This window comes from Diorhabda carinulata, chromosome 3, assembly GCF_026250575.1.
Source record: "Diorhabda carinulata isolate Delta chromosome 3, icDioCari1.1, whole genome shotgun sequence".
Classification (NCBI taxonomy): domain Eukaryota; kingdom Metazoa; phylum Arthropoda; class Insecta; order Coleoptera; family Chrysomelidae; genus Diorhabda; species Diorhabda carinulata.
This window is the reverse complement of record NC_079462.1, coordinates 163347-188950: the sequence shown is the minus strand read 5'-3', so window position 1 is coordinate 188950 and position 25604 is coordinate 163347. Positions and strand designations below refer to the sequence as shown.

At 31.5% G+C, this 25604-nt stretch overlaps 3 protein-coding genes across 6 annotated transcripts in view; 2 read left to right on the top strand and 1 right to left on the bottom strand.

Annotated features, from left to right (window-relative positions):
* Positions 1-21080, top strand: part of LOC130891464 (prominin-1) — a 29956-nt gene extending 8876 nt beyond the window's left edge. For 2 of the 4 annotated variants that reach the window (XM_057796229.1, XM_057796232.1), the window contains 17 exons: positions 894-989; positions 1084-1286; positions 4156-4294; positions 6859-7029; positions 7630-7728; positions 8004-8229; positions 9079-9253; positions 9715-10062; positions 10133-10291; positions 10438-10559; positions 10613-10660; positions 10722-10814; positions 13729-13764; positions 13841-13873; positions 17689-17727; positions 17917-17973; positions 18037-18671. In XM_057796229.1, coding sequence (XP_057652212.1) covers positions 894-989; positions 1084-1286; positions 4156-4294; positions 6859-7029; positions 7630-7728; positions 8004-8229; positions 9079-9253; positions 9715-10062; positions 10133-10291; positions 10438-10559; positions 10613-10660; positions 10722-10814; positions 13729-13764; positions 13841-13873; positions 17689-17727; positions 17917-17973; positions 18037-18064 — 2072 coding nt within the window. In that variant the 3' untranslated portion in view covers positions 18065-18671. Of the gene's footprint in view, positions 1-893; positions 990-1083; positions 1287-4155; positions 4295-6858; positions 7030-7629; positions 7729-8003; positions 8230-9078; positions 9254-9714; positions 10063-10132; positions 10292-10437; positions 10560-10612; positions 10661-10721; positions 10815-13728; positions 13765-13840; positions 13874-17688; positions 17728-17916; positions 17974-18036; positions 18672-20577 lie in introns of those variants that run through there. The other 2 variants (XM_057796230.1, XM_057796231.1) reach the window with 2 other exon arrangements.
* Positions 14132-14863, top strand: LOC130891466 (pupal cuticle protein G1A-like). Its single transcript, XM_057796236.1, has 3 exons — positions 14132-14143; positions 14236-14530; positions 14591-14863. The coding sequence occupies exons 1-3, from the start codon at positions 14132-14134 to the stop codon at positions 14776-14778; spliced, it is 495 nt and encodes a 164-aa protein (XP_057652219.1). The 3' UTR covers positions 14779-14863.
* Positions 21081-24236: 3156 nt separating the features above from the next.
* Positions 24237-25141, bottom strand: LOC130891467 (cuticle protein LPCP-23-like). The gene is made up of 4 exons (XM_057796237.1): positions 25130-25141; positions 24981-25020; positions 24726-24866; positions 24237-24667 (listed from the first exon to the last, which is right to left on the bottom strand). The coding sequence occupies exons 1-4, from the start codon at positions 25139-25141 to the stop codon at positions 24237-24239; spliced, it is 624 nt and encodes a 207-aa protein (XP_057652220.1).
* Positions 25142-25604: the final 463 nt, after the last annotated feature.

Here is a 25604-nt window from a genome sequence, read left to right as displayed (position 1 = left end):
TGTTTGAAGAGCGTTTCGACGATAATGAAGACTATTTACACCACAACTACACCAATAGTCATAATTACACTGTTTGAAGCGCGTTTCGACGAGACTGAAGACTGTTTACACCACAAATACACCAATAGTCATAATTACACTGTTTGAAGCGCGTTTCGACGAGACTGAAGACTGTTTACATCACAAATACACCACAACTACACTTACAGTTACAATTACACTATCTGACGCGAGTTTCGACGAGACCGAAGTCTGTTTACACCACAAATACACCACAACTACACCAATAGTCATAATTACACTGTTTGAAGCGCGTTTCGACGAGACTGAAGATTGTTTACACCACAACTACACCATTAGTCATAATTACACTGTTTGAAGCGCGTTTCGACGAGACTGAAGATTGTTTACACCACAAATACACCATCAGTCATAATTACATTGTTTGAAGCGCGTTTCGACGAGACTGAAGACTATTTACACCACAACTACACCACAAGTCATAATTACACTGTCTGATGCGCGTTTCGACTAGACTGAAGACTATTTACACCACAACTACACCACAAGTCATAATTACATTGTTTGACGCGCGTTTCGATAACCGAATTATCGTCTTCAGAGACTGAAAACAGTTTTTTACATCGCACAAAGAATTTATTTGTTTAGATTACGAAAACGCGTTTAATATTAGATCAAATAAAGTTGTGTGATGGATTTTTTGATTTTGTTGTAGTACATAGAACAAATTTATTCAATTAATCGATGATAGAAATAAACAATATTTGGGTATTTAAAATTTTGGCGGATGCGAATTTCCTAGCTCGTCCGCCAGTAATTAGAATATACATATCGATATATGATTTAAATAATTTTTTAACGAAAATTTTAAGACGTAATGGATCTTCTTGGACGACCGTATCAACAAGAGCTCGCCGTCGAAGCCGGGATCGATTTAGCATTGATAAAACTTGACGAACTAAGACTAAGTAAGATTTTTTCAAAAAAAAAAAGGATGTATTCGATATAAATATTACACAACAGAAATTTGTTAGTTAAAATGACATTTTTTTCATATTTCAGTCACGTCGAAGGTAACATCATCGGTATCGGATGTTTTGTTGGATTGCGAAAACGCTAAAAATGCTACAAATATATTACGAGAAAAGTTGGATGAAATTTCGCATCAAATAAACGTAGCGATTCAACGATGTAATTCCAAAGATAGAAACGTTTGTTATACTTTACAAAACACCGGATTCGAAGTGATTTTCACCGTACAAAACGTGAGTAAAATACAAATTTTCACGATCGATCGTATTGATCGAAATGAATATCGAATTTTATTTTGTTGTACTGGTGATTAAATTGAGAATCGTTTCGTAAACTTTCGTAACTCCACCCCTGTCTCAACTACACTAACTTCTCTTAATTAATAACCATGTAGACTGTTGAATCTCTAATTTGTATGCTAATGAAGGTCGGTACTAAATACTAGAGAATTCTACAAATGTCAAGTTACAGGACGACGAAAAAAATTTAGTTACGATTATGTTTACAACGATCTAAAAACATTTAATAGCTTGGAAAGTTTCTGGTATTGAATTTAAAATTTATACAAAATTAAGCCGGTCGTACGGAACAAATATTAATAATAACAGTAATTAATATAACAATTTCTTTCATATTTAGAGTAAACATATCAAGTTTATTAAGATTGTTTTCGAATAATTAAAAAACCGTTTTAATATCCGACCATAATGAAATAATCTACGGCTCGTTCTAATTACAGGATACGGTTATCCCGGTTACGATTAAATATTACCCTATATATGCAACGCAATTATTACTATTATGTAAGTGCGATATTGCAGATCTAGTCTGGAACTTTGTAGACGGATCCTTAATCTTTGAATATCCTGCTAAGTATCCCCGTGGGAGAGATATAACTGTCCTATGTCGCAGTTAAACTATCAAGTTATGAGTTCCTGAATCGACCAAACATATATCTTCAATATATTCTTTTTTTTTATTTTAGCTCAATGATTTATTTGTATGGATAATTAATTTATGACCAATTAAACACTTATTTTCAATTTAATTCGATTGTTTAACGAATTTGAGTTTAAATTACGGTTTGAACTCTAGTTTAAACCAAAAATAAACAAGATTTAATCTATGGGTCACAGTTAAACACATATTTTCAATTTAATTCGATTGTTTAACGAATTTGAGTTTAAATTACGGTTTGAACTCTAGTTTAAGCCAAAAATAAACAAGATTTAATCTATGGGTCACAGTTAAACACATATTTTCAATTTAATTCGATTGTTTAACGAATTTGAGTTTAAATTACGGTTTGAACTCTAGTTTAAACCAAAAATAAACAAGATTTAATCTATGGGTCACAGTTAAACACATATTTTCAATTTAATTCGATTGTTTAACGAATTTGAGTTTAAATTACGGTTTGAATTCTAGTTTAAACCAAAACTAAACAAGATTTAATCTATGGGTCACAGTTAAACACATATTTTCAATTTAATTCGATTGTTTAACGAATTTGAGTTTAAATTACGGTTTGAACTCTAGTTTAAGCCAAAAATAAACAAGATTTAATCTATGGGTCACAGTTAAACACATATTTTCAATTTAATTCGATTGTTTAACGAATTTGAGTTTAAATTACGGTTTGAACTCTAGTTTAAACCAAAAATAAACAAGATTTAATCTATGGGTCACAGTTAAACACATATTTTCAATTTAATTCGATTGTTTAACGAATTTGAGTTTAAATTACGGTTTGAACTCTAGTTTAAACCAAAAATAAACAAGATTTAATCTATGGGTCAAAGTTAAACACTTATTTTCAATTTAATTCGATTGTTTAACGAATTTGAGCTTAAATTACGGTTTGAACTCTAGTTTAAACCAAAAATAAACAAGATTTAATCTATGGGTCACAGTTAAACACATATTTTCAATTTAATTCGATTGTTTAACGAATTTGAGTTTAAATTACGGTTTGAACTCTAGTTTAAACCAAAAATAAACAAGATTTAATCTATGGGTCACAGTTAAACACATATTTTCAATTTAATTCGATTGTTTAACGAATTTGAGTTTAAATTACGGTTTGAACTCTAGTTTAAACCAAAAATAAACAAGATTTAATCTATGGGTCAAAGTTAAACACTTATTTTCAATTTAATTCGATTGTTTAACGAATTTGAGCTTAAATTACGGTTTGAACTCTAGTTTAAACCAAAAATAAACAAGATTTAATCTATGGGTCAAAGTTAAACATTTTCGATTTAATTCAATTGTTGAAGGAAGTTTTATAAACAAATATGAATAACGAAAAAAAAAATTGAGCAATTTCTATGGAGTAATACGTTCTGAAATAATACAAAAAAACCAGTCAGAGTGCGATAGGGAATTTAATCATGATAAAAACATAAACGGTCTTGTTTTCGATAGAACCATAACTAATTTAAAAAATGCAGAACAATTTGAATATAGAGTTCATCAAATATAAAGTGTAAATCCTCAAAACCCTTAATAATATTGTAGAAATGTAAAAGAATTTGGTAAAGTTAGTTTTATTTTAAATTGAGATTTAAACTACTCCCATACCGCCGGTAACGTTTAAGCCGATGTTTGTTAGTAAACGCCATCTATTAAAAAAAACTCCCGATACCCAATTTTGTTTGTTTTTGAAGCTGACGGATCTCGGTTTACGGAGCTGTTAAAGATATTGTCAATTGACAAATGTTATTGTGGTTTGTGGTTACCAATGATTGAAATAAATTGTCCTAAACGTTCACTATTTGCGGTGTATAATCGAATTTTCTAGCTTCCAGAACACAAATCAGCGTTAAAGTTAATTTTACAGAACTTAATTAAATCTCTTATTAGGGGATGTAACGGAGGAAGATTGAAATTCCGATTATTTCTGACGATCGAGTCCAAAAATAACGCCCGTTATTTATTAGCTAACAGAATTTGTGGAATTTTATGCCAATATATTGAAAATAAATCGCACTATGATAATTATACGGGATGTATACTAAACTTATATAATAATATGAAGTAGAAAACGTGATGATGATATTTTTGGCAAAAATAAATACTTTACAGTTTGTCGATTTTCAGATAACAGACGATCCAAAAATTAAACATTTGAATACATTGTCACGAGAGGACGCTTTCAATATTAGCATAGATAAAGTTCGGAAAAACTTTGACTCAATTCCGGAACAAATTGTTTTAGAGACAACTTCCTATATAAAAGGTAAATAGCTATGAAATTTAAAACATTGATGTCTTCCACTCAATTCGTATTATATTTTGAAACATACTGTATACATTATGTTAATTTATTTCGTCAAAATAATTCCCGTCGAATGTTTTTTTTCGAAATTTTGTTGGACGCGATCGCCCCGGTGAATTCGCCATTTTATAAACGTGATTTTCGAGATTGAATATTTTCCAAATCGTTTTCGAAACAATTTCCTATATAACGATTAAATCGCTATGAAATTTGAAGCTTTGATGTCTTCCACTCAATTCGTATTATATTTTGAAACATACTGTATACATTATGTAAATTTATTTCGTCAAAATAATTCCCGTCGAATGTTTTTTTTCGAAATTTGTTGGACGCGATCGCCCCGGAGAATTCGCCATTTTATAAACGTGATTTTCGAGATTGAATATTTTCCAAATCGTTTTCGAAAAAATTTCCTATATAACGATTAAATCGCTATGAAATTTGAAGCTTTGATGTCTTCCACTCAATTCGTATTATATTTTGAAACATACTGTATACATTATGTTAATTTATTTCGTCAAAATGATTTTTTTCGAAATTTTGGTGGACGCGATCGCCCCGGTGAATTCGCCATTTTATAAACGTGATTTTCGAGATTGAATATTTTCCAAATCGTTTTCGAAAAAATTTCCTATATAACGATTAAATCGCTATGAAATTTGAAAATTTGATGTCTTCCACTCAATTCGTATTATATTTTGAAACATACTGTATACATTATGTTAATTTATTTCGTCAAAATGATTTTTTTCGAAATTTTGGTGGACGCGATCGCCCCGGTGAATTCGCCATTTTATAAACGTGATTTTCGAGATTGAATATTTTCCAAATCGTTTTCGAAACAATTTCCTATATAACGATTAAATCGCTATGAAATTTGAAAATTTGATGTCTTCCACTCAATTCGTATTATATTTTGAAACATACTGTATACATTATGTAAATTTATTTCGTCAAAATAATTCCCGTCGAATGTTTTTTTTCGAAATTTGTTGGACGCGATCGCCCCGGAGAATTCGCCATTTTATAAACGTGATTTTCGAGATTGAATATTTTCCAAATCGTTTTCGAAAAAATTTCCTATATAACGATTAAATCGCTATGAAATTTGAAGCTTTGATGTCTTCCACTCAATTCGTATTATATTTTGAAACATACTGTATACATTATGTTAATTTATTTCGTCAAAATGATTTTTTTCGAAATTTTGGTGGACGCGATCGCCCCGGAGAATTCGCCATTTTATAAACGTGATTTTCGAGATTGAATATTTTCCAAATCGTTTTCGAAAAAATTTCCTATATAACGATTAAATCGCTATGAAATTTGAAGCTTTGATGTCTTCCACTCAATTCGTATTATATTTTGAAACATACTGTATACATTATGTTAATTTATTTCGTCAAAATGATTTTTTTCGAAATTTTGGTGGACGCGATCGCCCCGGTGAATTCGCCATTTTATAAACGTGATTTTCGAGATTGAATATTTTCCAAATCGTTTTCGAAACAATTTCCTATATAACGATTAAATCGCTATGAAATTTGAAGCTTTGATGTCTTCCACTCAATTCGTATTATATTTTGAAACATACTGTATACATTATGTTAATTTATTTCGTCAAAATAATGATTTTTTTCGAAATTTTGGTGGACGCGATCGCCCCGGTGAATTCGCCATTTTATAAACGTGATTTTCGAGATTGAATATTTTCCAAATCGTTTTCGAAACAATTTCCTATATAACGATTAAATCGCTATGAAATTTGAAACTTTGATGTCTTCCACTCAATTCGTATTATATTTTGAAACATACTGTATACATTATGTTAATTTATTTCGTCAAAATAATGATTTTTTTCGAAATTTTGGTGGACGCGATCGCCCCGGAGAATTCGCCATTTTATAAACGTGATTTTCGAGATTGACTATTTCCCAAGTTCACGATTTAATATCGAAAATACATGGAATTTCGAAATCTACAATTCTCTTCCTACCGACTCGTGATGGAGCTATTGAAGCCCGGATAATAAAGCTCGTTATTTAATAAAAACTTTTTTTCGTTACCTTCGTATTCTGATCATTAGAAATTTCTATTTATATCAATCGATTGTCGTTCACATCAAACTTCCAAACGAACAGCTTGTTAACGATTTATATAATTTACATTATTTTCGAATTTTTCTAAAAATCCAACGTAATATATAATTATTGAATTCTTCAATATTTCAATTAATGATGGATGCCACTTCGAGTCCGCCATTTTGTAGTCTTCCTAATCACGTTATGATCGATCAGAATTTTGTATTTGATTCAAAGGAATCGAAGTTTTTCTAATTCAACATTTAAATATCAAATTTCCCTTTCAAAATCATGTTTTTTTATCCAAATTTCATTGTTGAGAATAACTATTCGGTTAGGTTAAGTTAGGTTATGTAATACAGATATTATTAATAAATAAGCAGGGACAGCAAACGATGTCCGTACTTGAATATAAAAGAATATCATATATAAAATGTTTTCCAGACGCGAGGGCCATTCTCAACAGGAAAAGAACTCGAGTGAACAAATCAATTCAAGCTTTAGACGTCCTAGCGAGGTCCTTGTCAGATATGATGTCACTTAACCAAAAATCCATTTCAACAGCCGTGCACGACATCATCAAATATGATTTCTGGAGATGGGTAACTATTCTCGGTAAGTGGAAATATTATTATATGTTAAATTGTCTTTACGTAAATTCCAATAGATAAACTAGTATTTTTTCTTTGTATAGAACATTAATTTGATCCATTTGTTTTGTTTTCTACAAATCTCTGGACGGGTTTTTCCGCTCTACTGACCTCTTTAAGACAGAAATACTTATAACTAATACGCTTGTTGACATTTTTCTCGTTCTCTCGGCGAAAAAATCATTATTTTCATAAAGTTTATCAGCTCAAGAAATATACATTACGAAATTTGCTTTACAGAACATTCGACCGATTATTACGAATTTATTTGCTAGAAATAATTTAGAAAAAAAAAAAACATAATTTTAATTGTAAAATAGATAAAATGTTTGATGGTTTCGGGACATCGATTAGTTTTCCCTGCTTTTGATTCGATCGATGATTTATGATTTTAAAAACGAAAACAATTCTTGGCATCCACGCCATACATCATCGTTGAAAATTTAACGTTTTTATTTACACACGTGTCAAACGGTGAAATAACACGTGATCGATCGATAAACGATAACATTTATATACGAGGCTGTTAATAAAAATCGATAATAATATTAGAATTATTCGTCAGGTGTAACTTTTTCGATTTCGGTTGTATGGGGTGTGATTTTATGCGGAGCGCCGTGCGGATGCGGCGTTACTTCGAAAACAACGACATTCTTAATAACCGGTAAGTATATTCGTGAATATAAATATTAATAATAGGTACTACGACTTTATCTTTTTTGATTGCGGTGAAAAGTTACCCGTTCACTTTAAGATCTCTGTGTTTGTCTTATATTACGTCCAAGATATCAGCGGCATTTTCCGTGATCCAAACATTCTGGTCGGGAATTTCAGGTTGCAATTTGTCAGGAATGTCCTCTTCGGATTGGGTTTCTTTGTATTTTTGATAATACCGAATAATTTGATCAAAAAATGATACGATTTCGTTTAATTTTTTAGGTGTTGGTATTTCTAGTTTCGCCGTTTTATTAACGTGGGCGATGGGATCGTTTTCAGCATTAATAGGTGGTCATATTAAATGTTTAATATGTAATCCTCTATACGATTCACCAAATTATACAGTATTAGGAAAATTATTTGATACCGAAGGTATATTGTATAAAAAAAGTATTTTCGAAGATTTTACAGATAATAACGATACTATCGAAGTGAATAACGTATTGAAGTAAGTGAAAAATTATATTTTATATATAAAAAAAAATGTCAAACACGATGTAACGACGGTGGTTTTTGACTTTAGTTGCTTGCGGATATTAATACCAAAGGTTTCGGACGTCGGAATGCGTTCAGAACGTTGATTAGAAAGACTTAATTACAAGATCGTTTAAGAAACTATTCATCCTCAAATTTATCGCGGGAAAGCATAAATAAATTAATGTTCTCAAACTGACAAAGTATGGAGTTTCTATTGAAAAGGGGGATTCGCTACAACACCGCATGATGTGTCATGCCACAACCTTAATCAAATTATTTTACTTACTATGTTCGATGTCTCGGTTCCTGCACGAAATTACTCATCTGTATGACATCAATGCATTCGCGTTGTTATTATTTAAACTATAACGCGTACCTTTGATAATAATTTAACTTTGAACTTTACCTCTTCGGAGGTCAAAGACGTGGAGAATCATTAAATTATTATTAGATATAGAAAAATATAATAAATGATCTTCATTTTTGTTTACTATTATCCAATAACGACAAATATCCAAGTCCGTTACTGTTTATAAATATTCTATACACATAAAACGAAAAATATATCTAATTAATTTATTAATTTACGAATTTTTCCTATTTTCTTTCGATATCTAATAAATTTTATAAGTATAAGAACGAAATTATTCACGATAAATGAAAAACCGAAAAGTTTGCTTTCCGTTTTCCACTTCGTAAATGTCGGGGTTGTAATTACCCACCTTATAAAAGAAAAATACAATTCCAATAACGGCGCTCGCAAAAAAAAATTTCAAATTGAATTTTCTTCGATCATATCCTTTTTCTTGAATTACTTCAGGCATTGTCAAATGGATTACACGGTGTACCAGACATTTCACTTGAATAATACGATAAATATCGATGAAATTGTAAACTACAAACAATGGGAAGATCTGACGGTTTTATTTACGAATTTTACAAAAGGAAAATGTAATTTGGAGATACTCAATCCTATTCTACAACTCAATTTACAAGTGAGTATTGCGTTCGTTAAAAACATCCATATTTCGACATTTGACGAGTGAAATATCGATACTAGAATCATAGATATTTCGACATTTGACGAGTGAAATATCGATACTAGAATCATAGATATTTTGACATTTGACGAGTGAAATATCGATACTGGAATCATAGATATTTCGACATTTGACGAGTGAAATATCGATACTAGAATCATAGATATTTTGACATTTGACGAGTGAAATATCGATACTGGAATCATAGATATTTTGACATTTGACGAGTGAAATATCGATATTAGAATCATCGAATTTTATGAACGATTTAATAGAAATGATTCGATACTTCAATTGTTTTTAATATCTCAATATACCCGACGATATTACATCGATGTTTAAGGTTAATAAATCGATGGTGATATATCGATTGCGTTTGGTTTCGATTACGATTGAATGATTATTGTGTTTTTTAGGGTTTGTTAAACGCGACGACGGTAAATTTAACTTCGTATAGGATGCAAACGTCATCTTCAATAACGAAGAAAGATCTAAATACATTCGCCGATCAATTGAATCATGTGGCGAGACAAATAACGGACGCCGGTAGTTCGAGGAAGATCGAAAACGTCGCGTTCGCAATTAGGAAAATCATTCGGAACGAAATGAGAAATTTGTTGGAAATCAGAAATGGGATTTTGTATAAAATAACCGCTTTGGAAGTTATGATGCCGTCTTTGAATGAGCGAGTCGTTGATTCGTTGGAACATTTGAAAAAAGTACAGTACCATCTCGATACGGGGGGATCACAAATTGCGGAAAAAGTAAAAAAAAAATTGTTTGTAATTATTTATAATATCGCTGGTAATCGTTGTCTTTGTTCGTTCATTTTAGGTTAGGACTCTGTTCGTTAAACGATTGACTAGATACTTGGAGGATCTTTTCAATTACGTCAGGAAAAAAGTAACTAAAGAAATAGGAAAGTGTCGGCCGCTTTGGGAAATTTTTCACTCTATTCGTTTCTACGTTTGCAAGCTAATTGCAGATCCGATGGTAAGTACAGACAATCGTTTCATTGAGCTTCAAACTTTCGAATCGATCCATTGTAATAAACTGAAAATTTAATATTTTTAAACCCCATTTAGAGAAAACATTATACGGGAAATGATTACACTAGTAAAGATATTTTTTCGTTTTAGAATGCCATCGCCTTTTCAAGTTTTTTCGTAATTGTAATTTTCCTCGCACTAGCCCCTGTAGTATTAAATATAATAAATCATTATAAAACATCCGATTGCGGTTCATCTTCTTCGTCCCAAAGGTAAATTTTTTTAATTTCGTTTCATACTGTATTAACAGATGAATTTTTTAAAGTAACGGTTTATTGGACGAAGTAAACGTTTGGGTTTCTCCGGTCTCTGGGTGAGTGAAAATCAAATCAGAAACCAGTTTTCCGTATCGTTTGTATATAATGGACTTTCAGAACTCCTCCAGAGATGCAATTAGTTGAAAGTGTAGCACCTGTACCCTACGAAACATCCACTAATGCAACATGGAGAAGCCCCACACTCCCCAGGTGAGAGATTTGATTAAATATCGAGTTAAAAGTTGTCCTAAATATGCGTATCTAAGATTTTTTTGTAATCCTAAAGTCATTTTTCGTGTTTTCTACGATTAAACTTGTTTTTAATCTTATAAAAAATAATCGTGATCCATTAATTCGTGGTTGTAGATAATAAAAAACTAAATCGTTACTTATGTAAATATTCTCAGGTCCGTATTAAGCACGTGAATATATAACTAGTATATATAATAATACTTTTTAATAAAATCGGATATGATAGTGAGTAATTTTATGTTTTTTAAGGTTTGGTAGAATCGTAAATACCTAAATCCGTCACTGGTTAATACTGCTAGTAATTTAATGTTTAATTAAATTCAATTGTACTGTCTAATATTCCAACAAATAATGTTTTATTTAAGAATCATTAACATTTATGTGAATGATTTCATTCTTTCATCAATTTTAAACTTTTTTTAGTCAATTTCGACTGTATTTTTCTTGATAATAATAAATAAAATATCAAATTTTTGTTTTCTATATATTAAGATGTTTAATTTGCCGGTTTAATGGAGCAGCAGACACGTCTAAAAATGATTGGCTGATTTTAACAATCGTTGACAGTAGGCTGCGTCATTTCATAATATACAGCGGGTTATTATTATAAAATTTTCTTGTTTATCACAAGTCAATTCGTCTTAAATGGGTGAACTACTTTTACATTTTCATTTGTTAATGAGATTAAGCAAAAACTAGTATTTTTTTTACGAAATCGGAAATGGGATTGCGTTAAAATACGAGGGAGTGTTCGATATTTTATGTTTTTTAAGGTTTCGTTGAATCGTAAATACCTAAATATATTTAGATTGTTAATTTGCCGGTTTAACGGAGCAGTAGACACGTCTTAAAATGATTGGGTTGTTTTAACAAAATACGAGGGAGTGTCCGATATTTTATGTTTTTTAAGGTTTCGTAAAATCGTAAATACCTAAATCCGTCACTGGTAAATACGGCTAGTAATTTAATGTTTATTTGAATTCAATTGTACTGTCTAATATTCCAACAAACGATGTTTTGTTAAAAAATCATTAACAATTAAAAAATATATACAGTACGATCTCTATAATCCAGATACGAATATTCCTTTAATTTTGATAATAAAAAGTAAATAAATTATTTTATTCTTTCGGCACTTTTAAACTTTTTTTTGTCAATCGACTGTATTTTTCTTAATAATAATAAATAAAATATCAAATTTTTGTTTTCAATATATTAAGATGGTTAATTTGCCGGTTTAACGGAGCAGTAGACACGTCTTAAAATGATTGGGTTGTTTTAACAAAATACGAGGGAGTGTCCGATATTTTATGTTTTTTAAGGTTTCGTAAAATCGTAAATACCTAAATCCGTCACTGGTAAATACGGCTAGTAATTTAATGTTTATTTGAATTCAATTGTACTGTCTAATATTCCAACAAACGATGTTTTGTTAAAAAATCATTAACAATTAAAAAATATATACAGTACGATCTCTATAATCCAGATACGAATATTCCTTTAATTTTGATAATAAAAAGTAAATAAATTATTTTATTCTTTCGGCACTTTTAAACTTTTTTTTAGTCAATTTCGACTGTATTTTTCTTAATAATAATAAATAAAATATCAAATTTTTGTTTTCAATATATTAAGATGGTTAATTTGCCGGTTTAACGGAGCAGTAGACACGTCTTAAAATGATTGGGTTGTTTTAACAAAATACGAGGGAGTGTCCGATATTTTATGTTTTTTAAGGTTTCGTAAAATCGTAAATACCTAAATCCGTCACTGGTAAATACGGCTAGTAATTTAATGTTTATTTGAATTCAATTGTACTGTCTAATATTCCAACAAACGATGTTTTGTTAAAAAATCATTAACAATTAAAAAATATATACAGTACGATCTCTATAATCCAGATACGAATATTCCTTTAATTTTGATAATAAAAAGTAAATAAATTATTTTATTCTTTCGGCACTTTTAAACTTTTTTTTGTCAATCGACTGTATTTTTCTTAATAATAATAAATAAAATATCAAATTTTTGTTTTCAATATATTAAGATGGTTAATTTGCCGGTTTAACGGAGCAGTAGACACGTCTTAAAATGATTGGGTTGTTTTAACAAAATACGAGGGAGTGTCCGATATTTTATGTTTTTTAAGGTTTCGTAAAATCGTAAATACCTAAATCCGTCACTGGTAAATACGGCTAGTAATTTAATGTTTATTTGAATTCAATTGTACTGTCTAATATTCCAACAAACGATGTTTTGTTAAAAAATCATTAAGAATTTAAAAATATATACAGTACAATCCAGATAAAAATATTCCTTTAATTATGATAATAAAAAGTAAATAAATTATTTTATTCTTTCGGCACTTTTAAACTTTTTTTTAGTCAATTTCGACTGTATTTTTCTTAATAATAATAAATAAAATATCAAATTTTTGTTTTTAATATATTAAGATGGTTAATTTGCCGGTTTAACGGAGCAGTAGACACGTCTTAAAATGATGATTGGGTTGTTTTAACAAAATACGAGGGATTGTCCGATATTTCGTCGAAATTTTGGAAGAAAAGAAAACTTTATTAGTTTAAACTTTACAACTTAATTAAACAATATTCTATACAAAATCGTAGTATCGATGATATTTATAGATATTGAACATTGAATAGTCTGTCGATTATATAAAATTAAACGAGAAAACAACCCTTTCAATTCAAAATTTATAAGATAGGATCTCTCCAATTTGAGATAACATTAAAATGTAACTAAATATCAGAAATAACTAGCATTTAGTATATTTTTTGAAAGGAAAGGTTATTTTTAACAATGTTTTGTAAATATCAATGTGTATTTTATCCTAAAACCTCGTTTTTTTTAGACCTCCTACTATTTCGTCGCGTATACAATCAATCAGGTATTTGTTTTTATTTTTGTCATTTCATTTATTTGTTATTGTAATAATTTATTTGTTTATCGAACAAATATTAAAGGATACCGCAGATTTCAACTATAACAAAAACGAGGTAAGTTAACTAAACTAGATTTTGTTATTATAAATAAAATATTTTGAAGGTATTCCTTATATAATCTTAATATCGAATCGATGTAAAAATTACAATTGAGAAACTAGTTTCGTTAATAACAACCGCCAACCTAGACCTTCGGTAACAAGAAAGGAAAGTTGTTTGATTTTGCAAATCGATTCAGTTCTTGGATATAAAAATCGCCGAAAATATTTGTATCGGTATCAGTTTATTACAATCCTCACCAACAACGATAACATGGCATTCAAAGTAAGTATTTTCGATAATATTAATAAACAAACTTTTATAATAACTTATTTTTCTATTGTTTATTAAAAATTGATTAAAATCTCATTGTTTAGGTAATAATTTTCGCTGCCTTTTTGGCATTCGCCAACGCCGGATATATCGGAGAAGCACCAGTAGCTGCTTACTCCCCAGTAGTTTCAAGCTACGCCGCAGCTCCAGTTTTAACAGCACCCGGTGCCGTATCAAAATCCTACGTACAAACCTACACCAGCCATCCGACACCAGTAGTCAAAGCTCCCATCGTATCCACTTATTCCGCTCCTTTGGCACTCCCAAATCCAGTCGTATCCACTTACTCCGCACCGCTCGTTTCCAAACAAATTGCTCCAGTTACTTACGCGGCACCAGGTCCAGTTACCTACGCAGCACCAGGTCCAGTTTTATCCGCTTATTCAGCTCATCCCGCAGTTTATTCTAGCTACTCCGCACCGATCGTAGCTAAACAATATGCACCTGTATCGTACGCAGCACCGGCTCCAGTATTGTCGGCGTATTCTGCACCGTTTGCAGCTAAATCCGTAGCTCCTCTCGCTTACGCCGCCCACGCTCCAGTTATTTCTTCATACTCTGCAGGTCCGGCTTTACACCACTTGTAAATAATAATTACATAATGTTGATGTGATTTATTTATTGAAAAATAATAGTTTAAATTTTGAAATATATATTGAATAACAGTATAAGTCTTCTTCTTTTATTTGGAAATTGCCTTTGATTGTTTATTATCCAGCACAAGAAACTCGAAAACAAAATGAAAATTAAATTCGTTACGGTCCAGTTACTTCTCAATACTCTGCAGGTCCGGCTTTACATCATTTGTAAATAATAATTACATAATGTTGATGTGATTTATTTATTGAAAAATAATAGTTTAAATTTTGAAATATATATTGGATAACAGTGTAAATCTTCTTCTTTTATTTCGAAATTGCCTTTGATTGTTTATTATCCAGCACAAAAAACTCGAAAACAAAATGAAAATTAAATTCGTTACGGTCCAGTTATTTCTCAATTTCATTATTATCGTTGTATCTTTACCCCTAAGTTAGAATCCCGATACATTTATGAATAACTATTGTACATATTTTTTTTTACCGAACTTAAATTTGGGATAAAACTACGTGGCAACATCGCATTTTTGATATGATTTTTATTAATTACGTATGACCGGGCTGTTTTATAGTATTCTTGTGATGTATTATTTAATGTTTTCACAATTCATTCTGACGTTTGCGTATACAAAATAAAAAATTAAACTACTAAAATATGGGATACGAAGATGATCCCGATTTGCGAAGACCATCATCGCAGTGGTCGATCGGGACGACTCCAGAAAATCAACAAATCGATACTGGATTATCGTCGACTGAAAGTGCGTGATATAGCAGACATAATAGACATTTCAGACATTTCAAAAAATATATTTAGTGAAAATTTGGACTTGAGAAAGCTGTGTGCAAGATGGATGCCACGATGGAACAAAAACAGCGTCATGAAGATGTTTCCATCGAGTGTTTGGCGATGTTTTGGACTAACCTAACCTAACCATGGATGAAACGAGGGTTCATCACTTCACACTCGAAACAAAAGATCAATTAAAACAATGTACTGAAGAGGTAGAACTGGTTCTAAAGAAGGCAAAGATCGTTCCATTTGCAGGAAAGGTTTATTGGAATATGCGTGGGATAATTATCATTGATTATTTTGAAAAATAAAAAAAATATCAACGGCGGAATATTATGCAACGTTTGAGCTAAGAAAACAAGCAAAAACGGCCGTAACTGGCCGTAATTTTTACGTTTTGTTTGTTGTTCAAGGTATTTTTGGAACCATCCTCGTATATATTTCATTCTTAATATTTGATTTTGTAACCTGTTGATATTTATAACTCGAAAACGAAAAATTTATATCATTTTAATTTAAAATAGAAGCTTAAAGTATTCATCGCTATTTTTTTTGAACAAATTTCTTATGGTATGTTAATTTCAGTATTTTTTGTTCAATAATCGAAAATATAACATTAAATATTCAATTTTTGTTTTTTTTTGTGTGTGTTTTAAAACCTAAAACCTAAAAAACTTAAACACACAACGCGTAACGGCAGTTCTATAATTTTTCTTTTCAAATAGGTAAACGTGGAAAATATAAACAAAATACAATTTATACTGTTATCCAATATATATTTCAAAATTTAATCTATTATTTTTCAATAAATAAATCACATCAACATTATGTAATTATTATTTACAAGTGGTGTAAAGCCGGACCTGCAGAGTATGAAGAAATAACTGGAGCGTGGGCGGCGTAAGCGAGAGGAGCTACGGATCTAGCTGCAAACGGTGCAGAATACGCCGACAATACTGGAGCCGGTGCTGCGTACGATACAGGTGCATATTGTTTAGCTACGATCGGTGCGGAGTAGCTAGAATAAACTGCGGGATGAGCTGAATAAGCGGATAAAACTGGACCTGGTGCTGCGTAGGTAACTGGACCTGGTGCCGCGTAAGTAACTGCACCTGGTGCCGCGTAAGTAACTGGAGCAATTTGTTTGGAAACGAGCGGTGCGGAGTAAGTGGATACGACTGGATTTGGGAGTGCCAAAGGAGCGGAATAAGTGGATACGATGGGAGCTTTGACTACTGGTGTCGGATGGCTGGTGTAGGTTTGTACGTAGGATTTTGATACGGCACCGGGTGCTGTTAAAACTGGAGCTGCGGCGTAGCTTGAAACTACTGGGGAGTAAGCAGCTACTGGTGCTTCTCCGATATATCCGGCGTTGGCGAATGCCAAAAAGGCAGCGAAAATTATTACCTAAGAAGAATTTGTTTAAATATATGTTAAGAAAATCATTTTTATTAGTGTAAATCGGACTAAAAATTATTAAGTATTTTATTTAGTTGGTATTTATTGAAATGATAGTTAGATAACTTATTCAATTAAATAAAAATTATTAATTTTTAGTTAAACTAACAAATATTACGTATAAATGTCTTACTTTGGATGCCATCTTGTTGTTATTGTTGAAGTTGTCAAAAAAACTGATACAAATTCAACGAATTTGTCGGTTTTTATAGTGAAGAATTATATCGATTCCTACACAACCGGTCTACTTTCGTTTTTTGTCCAAGGTCTGGGTTAACGATTCATTTAGGACAATGCAATCGAGTACTACTTGTTATTTCAACTGAACTTTATGAAAAATCGATAATTTTCGTAATAAAAAACTTTATAGATTCCGAAAAAAGGAAATTTTATTACCATTTAACCAATTAATTATATCAAACGACTAAAACCACTGAAGTTATATCATAATTTTTGATTAAATTCATGTATGTGATGCTAAATGCATTTTACCCACAACACGGCAGAGATCGAAAATGGAAAAAGGTTACACTGAAATTATTAATTACATTTGACGACAAAAACACCAAATTTGCGGTTTAATTTGATCATAATAACATTTCGGTAATATTTTTTTTTGTTTACGTAAAAAATTTTTATCATTTCAGTAAAATGTCAGCAATCTCATCAAGGATATCAAAAACGAGGTAATTAATTAATTTCATTTAATGCATTTTATGTGTTTTAATAAATTTTATATTACAATTGGATCAAGGTTTGCAAAATTGATTAATTATAAAACAGATTCCTTCAATATTTCATAAACTTCTTTCAATTATAATATTATGAAAATATATTTTTCTCAGTGTATGTACTCTGGGTTTTTATTAATGTAGGGGCCGTCGAAATTACGAATCCTTAAAATTGGTAGAACCAATACGTTGGAAAACAGGGTAAGAAACTACTTTACAACAAAAACCGATAGCTAAAAATATTATTTTTTATATTTGTTTTAGATCTACAACTCCAAAAAGTTGGATATGACGATAATAAACAATCCCAACTGAATAATTACGTCACATCCCCCCACATTATGTAATACTCATAAATGGGCGGTTTCTAAAAGAAGAAGGCGTTCCGACTAAGTGAAACAAATAATCTATCGTTCTCTCTCTCTCTCTCTATCTATCTCTTTCCTCGGAGGTTCCAGCTCGATTCTGCGCGTACTTAAGCATGCGCAGTATAGATAAAGAAAATGAATACTGTCGAATGTCGTTTTTTCCCATAAGAACCGTCCATTTATGTACGTCACAACCATAAAGAAAAAACAATAAAATGTCGGTTAGCAGGAACAAAAATTAAACAATTTACGGATCTGAATTTGAAAATAAAATTATAACTTATAAAAAGCTATCAGTGTTTTTATAGTTTTTTTTTTCACGTAGTAAATCAAAATATGTTAGTTTGAAACAAATTGTTTGAAGTAGTACATTAAAATTACGAAAGTAAAAAAGCTGATGTTCACTTTTTACATCTCGATAGTATCCCTGGATGGGTAATAAATTTTTCAATCCCTCACTCCCATTTCCTTCGTCCTTAGAGAAATTTATCGCCCATATTTTAATCTATAGGTGTCAATATAAAAACGGAGAACAAAGGAATTAATATAACATTAATTACTTTTTAATGGAAATATATAGGACGTCGCAAATATAAAGATATATATTGAATTCAAAATTTCGTATGTATCATTAGAGATAGCGATAGAATGCGATCCCGAAACAGATTTTTCGATCGCATCTTACATTTAAATCACTATTTTCACGTATTAATTATACGAGGATGCTCCCAAAAGTACCTGACCTAACCTAGAAACGATCTATACATTTAGACGCCATGTTGTTTGATATTTGATGTCGGCAGTTAATGTTTATTTTGAGAATCTCCACGTTTCTTATTATTATGATATTCTTCGGAGTTAATTGTACCGTTTTTCAAATAATATGCCTTTTTTTTCTATGATATACAAATAAAATAAAGATTATTTGATGCCTCACTCCCATTTCCTTCGTCCTTAGAGAAATTTATCGCCCATATTTTAATCTAGATGTGTCAATATAAAAACCTTACATTTAAATCACTAATTTCACCTATTAATTATACGAGGATGCTCCCAAAAGTACCTGACCTAACCTAGAAACGATCTATACATTTAGACGCCATGTTGTTTGATATTTGATGTCGGCAGTTAATGTTTATTTTGAGAATCTCCACGTTTCTTATTATTATGATATTCTTCGGAGTTAATTGTACCGTTTTTCAAATAATATACCTTTTTCTATGATATACAAATAAAATAAAGATTATTTGATGCCTCACTCCCATTTCCTTCGTCCTTAGAGAAATTTATCGCCCATATTTTAATCTAGATGTGTCAATATAAAAACCTTACATTTAAATCACTATTTTCACGTATTAATTATACGAGGATGCTCCCAAAAGTACCTGACCTAACCTAGAAACGATCTATACATTTAGACGCCATGTTGTTTGATATTTGATGTCGGCAGTTAATGTTTATTTTGAGAATCTCCACGTTTCTTATTATTATGATATTCTTCGGAGTTAATTGTACCGTTTTTCAAATAATATGCCTTTTTTTTCTATGATATACAAATAAAATAAAGATTATTTGATGCCTCACTCCCATTTCCTTCGTCCTTAGAGAAATTTATCGCCCATATTTTAATCTAGATGTGTCAATATAAAAACCTTACATTTAAATCACTATTTTCACGTATTAATTATACGAGGATGCTCCCAAAAGTACCTGACCTAACCTAGAAACGATCTATACATTTCGACGCCATGTTGTTTGATATTTGATTCGATTTTTCAAATTTTTCTTTGAAAATTGAGTTTATATTTGATTATAGGTAAATTGTTCATTCGATGAACGGTACTCGTATCATAAATATGTAACACGTTCTGTAGCAAACTTAGCAAACCCACAAATCATTTAAATTTTCTGTGTAACAAGAACAATCGTGATATCTTGAATCACTTAAACTAATCTACAAACCTCGTTTGACATTTTAACTTAAAAAAAACATTCACAAAAGATATTATGTAATAGTTATTACGAATGTTTGGAGATTTATGTCTTCTGATTAGGAAAGGCAACGAAAATTGAAGAAAATGTATGTTTTGTGAATAAAAACTTTTCGTTTGGGAAAGAAAAACACGAAAAAAATTGAGTGAGAATCCAGAAAAGAAAAATAATCTCAATTAGAAACTATTTGAGCATTTCTTAAAAAAATGAAAGTAGTTTTGAACTGATTTAATCGAAAATCTACAACATTTAAACCTTCTAACTAAATATGAAAGCGGTCTACTCCCAACACACAGTTTCTTGCATACTATAAAAACTACCGAATCCATCGAAAATGTATCAGTGTCTCAATACCTATTAAACAATAAACAAAATGTCTTCCATAGTAAGTAGTATTTAAATCGATAAAATTACGACTAATTAATAAAAAAAAAAAATATTTCAGATTTTAATCATCGCTGCTTTGATAGCCTTCGTTAACGCGGGCATCTACGGTGAATCTCCTCTTGCAGCTCTATCAACTGGTCCAGTGGTATCGGCATATTCTTCACCGTTAACATCGTATTCTGCTCCAGTTACAGCTTACTCCGCACCGATTTCCGCTTATTCGGCATATCCAACAACAATATCGACATATTCGGCACCAATTTCAACATATCCTGCTCCAATATCCAAATCGGTTGTCAGTACTTATACCACACATGCTGCTTCTGCTCCAATTGTAGCTAAGGCGATAGCGGCTCCGGTAGTTTCGAGTTATGCATCTCCGGTTGTAACTAGGAGTTATGGAGCTCCACTTGCTTCGGTTTATTCAGCTCAATCCACTCCTGTTTATGCTGCGCATGCTCCGATTGTCTCCGGTTATTCCACTCCGTGGTAATCTTATAAGTTTAAATGTTCATATTGATAATAATAATTTAAATGATTAAAATGTATTTAAACTACAATTAACGACGTTTTTCTTTAACCCCACAGAATTCAAAGAGAGAATTCAAATTAGTTAATAGTAAAAAGGACACAAAAATAATTATCTGTATATCATATTGATATTTATATAATCCATATTGTTTTTAAACACCTCGTATAACAAAATATTGAAATTTGGAATCAGTCATCTACCTACCCGAATAATTCAATATCCAATGTTCAACACACATTTAAAATCACATTTATCAATAAAAATTTATTATTAATCGTTTCATTTCACATACTTTTCACAACACAAACTTAATTAAATCTTCTTGAAGAAACTAGGGACACTATAAAAACTAGAAAATGGCATCTCCGACACAGCACTTATTGTTTTGATAATAATATATAATTGATTTATATTCATTATAGCATTAAAACCGTTCCTCCGTAATATTTTTTCGATATAATTTTACTTAGTTTGCAATTTCACAAAAGCTTAACACTTCTCGTAAGAAAAGAGAGGTTATATCGTTAATTTTATGTTAAAATTAGCCTCCATCATTCAAAACACTGAGATATTTTATAATATATTTCAAACATTAATACATAAATAAAGTAAAAAAAATTGGTGGGAATTATGTTTTTCAGTAATCAAATTTTATTTTTTAAAAAATTTATTTGATACCAAAATTACAATTATTGAATGGTTACAATTAATCTCTCAAGCGAATTAACTATAAACATTGCCAAGTTGTTTATGACAGCTAATGACAGCTATGTAATTGACGTATAATGACAGATATGTAATGACGTATGGATGACAATTTGATAGTTTTAAGAAATCTGTATATATAAAAGAAAGTATTGTTAGTTACACTATTTATAACTTAAGAACGGCTGTAGCGATATGGCTAAAAATTGGTGAGGAGGTAGCTCAGAGCCAGAAGAACAGACGTAGGATACTTTTTATTCCGTTCGACAGCGTTCCCGTGTGACTTGACATAAAACGTCAGTCACTATAAAACGTGGTATAACAAAAAAGAATCAGACTTGGAATAACAAAACGTAAATGACAGCTATGTAATGGACTTATGGATGACAATTTTTGATTTTTGTAAGAAATCAATATCAAAACTATTTCTATTAAATAAATAACAATCATAATGTAATGATGAAGCCATTGCATATTTAAATAAAAAGTGAACTGTAAAACGCGCATCTCAAACAGCTAAGTAATTTTGTCTATGAATGAATGGTTGAAACTTTGAGTTTTGAAATAAATATTTAGGTGAATTGAAATTTAATTACTACTGCCGCGACCAAGACGATCGAATCTTTCCCGACAAAGCCGTAATGCAAGAAGGATACGAAACACTGCAAATGAAAGGACTGAAGAAAAACAAGAAATTATACGTGAACAGCGCCGCGTTAGTATGGCTCGACTTTGCTCAATCACAAGAGCAAAGTGAGGCAGCCCGTGAAACGGCTCGGTTGATAATACCAAATCGTCGAGCGAACAACAGAGGTCGACAAATAGATAATTTTCAACGCAGAACAAGAGATTCAAGTGCTGATACGATTGCAGCAATGATTACAGCTTGCATCCTATTGTTTGCGTTAGGAAAATGGACGTTGTTTGCCAGGATTATGCTGCCTTAGTGGTAAAGCAGCCACATTGTTGGAAGGATGCCGTACGGCCCATTCAGCATTAAAATTACCGTTTTAAATCATCAAATTATTGAATAACCAACGTATAATATTGCAAAAAACTCAGTAATGGCCAAAGATTTCCAAACATCATCATTTCCAACTACAAAACTTATGAATGGTTAAGTTAGCGGCTAAGAATAAAGATGTAGATGACCTGAACTACATAATTCAAAATAAGAATCATTGGAACAATGCATTCATTCAAATCTATTGACTGCGTCAGAAATGAAGATGACGCCACCAACTATCCATTCGAATTTTTAAACTCCTTGGATGTGCCTGATTCACCAGCGCAAAATTTACGTCTAAAGGTTGGCTCCGTAGGAATCATGCTTCGTAAACATGAACCAACCAAAATTGTGCAGCGGTACGCGTTTGCTGGTTAGAAAATTGATGAATAATGTAATTTACGTGACGATACTGAAAAGAAAATTCAAAAGTGAGGAAGTTCTCATTCCGAGGATCCCGATGATCCCAACCGATATGCCGTTTGAATTTAAAAGACTTCGATTTCCGATCCGTCTTTGCCACGACCATCAACAAATCACACAAATCCTTAAAAGTTTGTGGTTTAAATCTAAAACATTCATGTTTTTCCCATGGTCAATTATATGTGGCATATTCACGGTCGGAAGACCATGTGCGTTGTTTGTTTTTGCGCCTGATAATAAAATAAAAAATGTCCTATCACCACAAGGTACTTAAGTACTTAAGAGCAACCTATGTACTAAAATAAAGAAACAATAATGAATGATTAATGTACTTAATTTTTTTTATTTTCTAATAAAAAATTAACTTAATAAATGTATCTAAAACGTTCGTATGATTAAAAATTAATAAATTATCTCTTTCCTTTACTCGGAATCGATAAGGATAAATAATAAAAGGAATAAAAATAGGAACTTGGCACTTACAATTATTTGAAGTCCTGTCCCTCGTTGAATACGTAGATCTAGTGCTGAGGTACTGAAGTACTTAGTCCGAACTTTTATCGCACTTTCCGTAAAACTCGCGACCGCACTATCCTACTGTGACTGCGCCAATTATATTTTTCGGTAATCAAATTTTATTTTTTAAAAAATTTATTTGATACCAAAATTACAATTATTGAATGGTTACAATTAATATTTCAGGCGAATTAACTATAAACATTATCAAGTTGTTTACGATAATTCATATTTATTATAAAATAAATGCTGATGAAATGTTTACGACATTTAAATACAATTGCGTTTTATAAAAATGTCCTTCTAGAATTTTCTTCATGTAACTCGGGAATAGCCAATGTTGTATTCAGATGAACATATACAGGGTAATCCACAAATTCGTCATATTTTTTATGCACTTAATTATTAATTAAGTTTGTATACAAGGTTAATCAAAATGATTAATTTACATAAAACAAAAACAATTCATTTAAAATACAATTTATTAAAAAGAAATAAATAATTCAATTTATGGATTATATACAAATACGATCGTCTACCATTCGTAAGCGGTTCCCAATCCAGTGAAGGTGGTGTGAGCTACAACTGTGGCGGGAGAATAAGCTACGGCGGCTTTGGTGACCACAGGTCCGGCAGATACGGTTAAAGGTTCAGCTACGGCCTTGGTTACCAATGGGCTACTATAAGATTGAAGCAGCGAAGGGGCGAAAGATCTAACTACAGGAGCTACTGTTTTGGTTACAATTGGAGCGTGGTAGGATTGAATCAGAGGTGTAGCTACCGCCTTGGTAACTACTGTGGCCGATGGAGCATAGTTCAATGGTTGAGGAGCAGCAAGGGCAATCGGTTGAGCTCGGTGGAGGTAGGAACTGCTCACAGCTGGTGCTGCGGAATACGCTAGAGCCGGGGCTACTGCTTTGGTAACAAGTGGAGCCTGGTATGTTGCGATCGGTGCGTGAGCGATACCTAAACGAAAAATTATTGTTATTTATATATATCTTTTTTGAAAATCTATTTATATTACCTAGAGTCAAAGCGTCGTTTGTAATTCTGGTGTCGTATTTCCTTACGCTGGAAAAAGCGCTGTCGACGGCTTTCGAGTAATGAGAAATCGATTGGGCTCCTCCGAGGGATCTTTCAACGCTTTGATGTGACGCCCCGATCGCTGGAGCATGAATAGCTGCGATCGGTTCGACTGCCAATGGTGCTTGATGGAAATAAGCGGAACTGACGGCAGGGGCAGCCGAATAGGTGGCTACCGCTGGGGTAGCAACGATACCGGCTCTGGCGTAAGCCAAAAAGCAAGTAAGGACGATAATCTGTGGAAAAATATTTGCTTAACTATTACAGAAAAATAAATCACGTTTAAAAATTGGAAAATAACGAAATTTTGGATTTTTTTTTTTTTTTTCGTAAATACGGACTTACTCTGAACGCCATTTTTTATGGATGTATGTGCGAATACACTGGATTGATGAACTGATATATATCGAATGAATCCCACGATTTTTATACTAAATTCGCAATTACATAATTTTGACCCACGTGGTATATCAAGTTTGATGCTCTACTTTCGCTGTCGTTGAAGGTCTGGGTTAGGGCGTGGCCTACATCTTAAACTCGAACTTGATGTAATCAGTCTAGCCGGTATGTTGGGTATACAGAGTGTCCAAGTAAGTTGGCGGCATATGCGAGACATAACTTTTTTATTATTAATTTTACGAAAAAAAGTTATTCTTTATAAAATATTCTGCATCGCTCAAAACCTAGAATTCAATCATCAGATGTTAAATTTCTCCAGTCGTATACGAGGTTTGTCAAAAAATGTGATTAAGCAACTTAAAAGTTGTTAGTGTTCGATAAAAATTGAGAGATAATTGTTTTTAAAAGTTTATTTAGAATT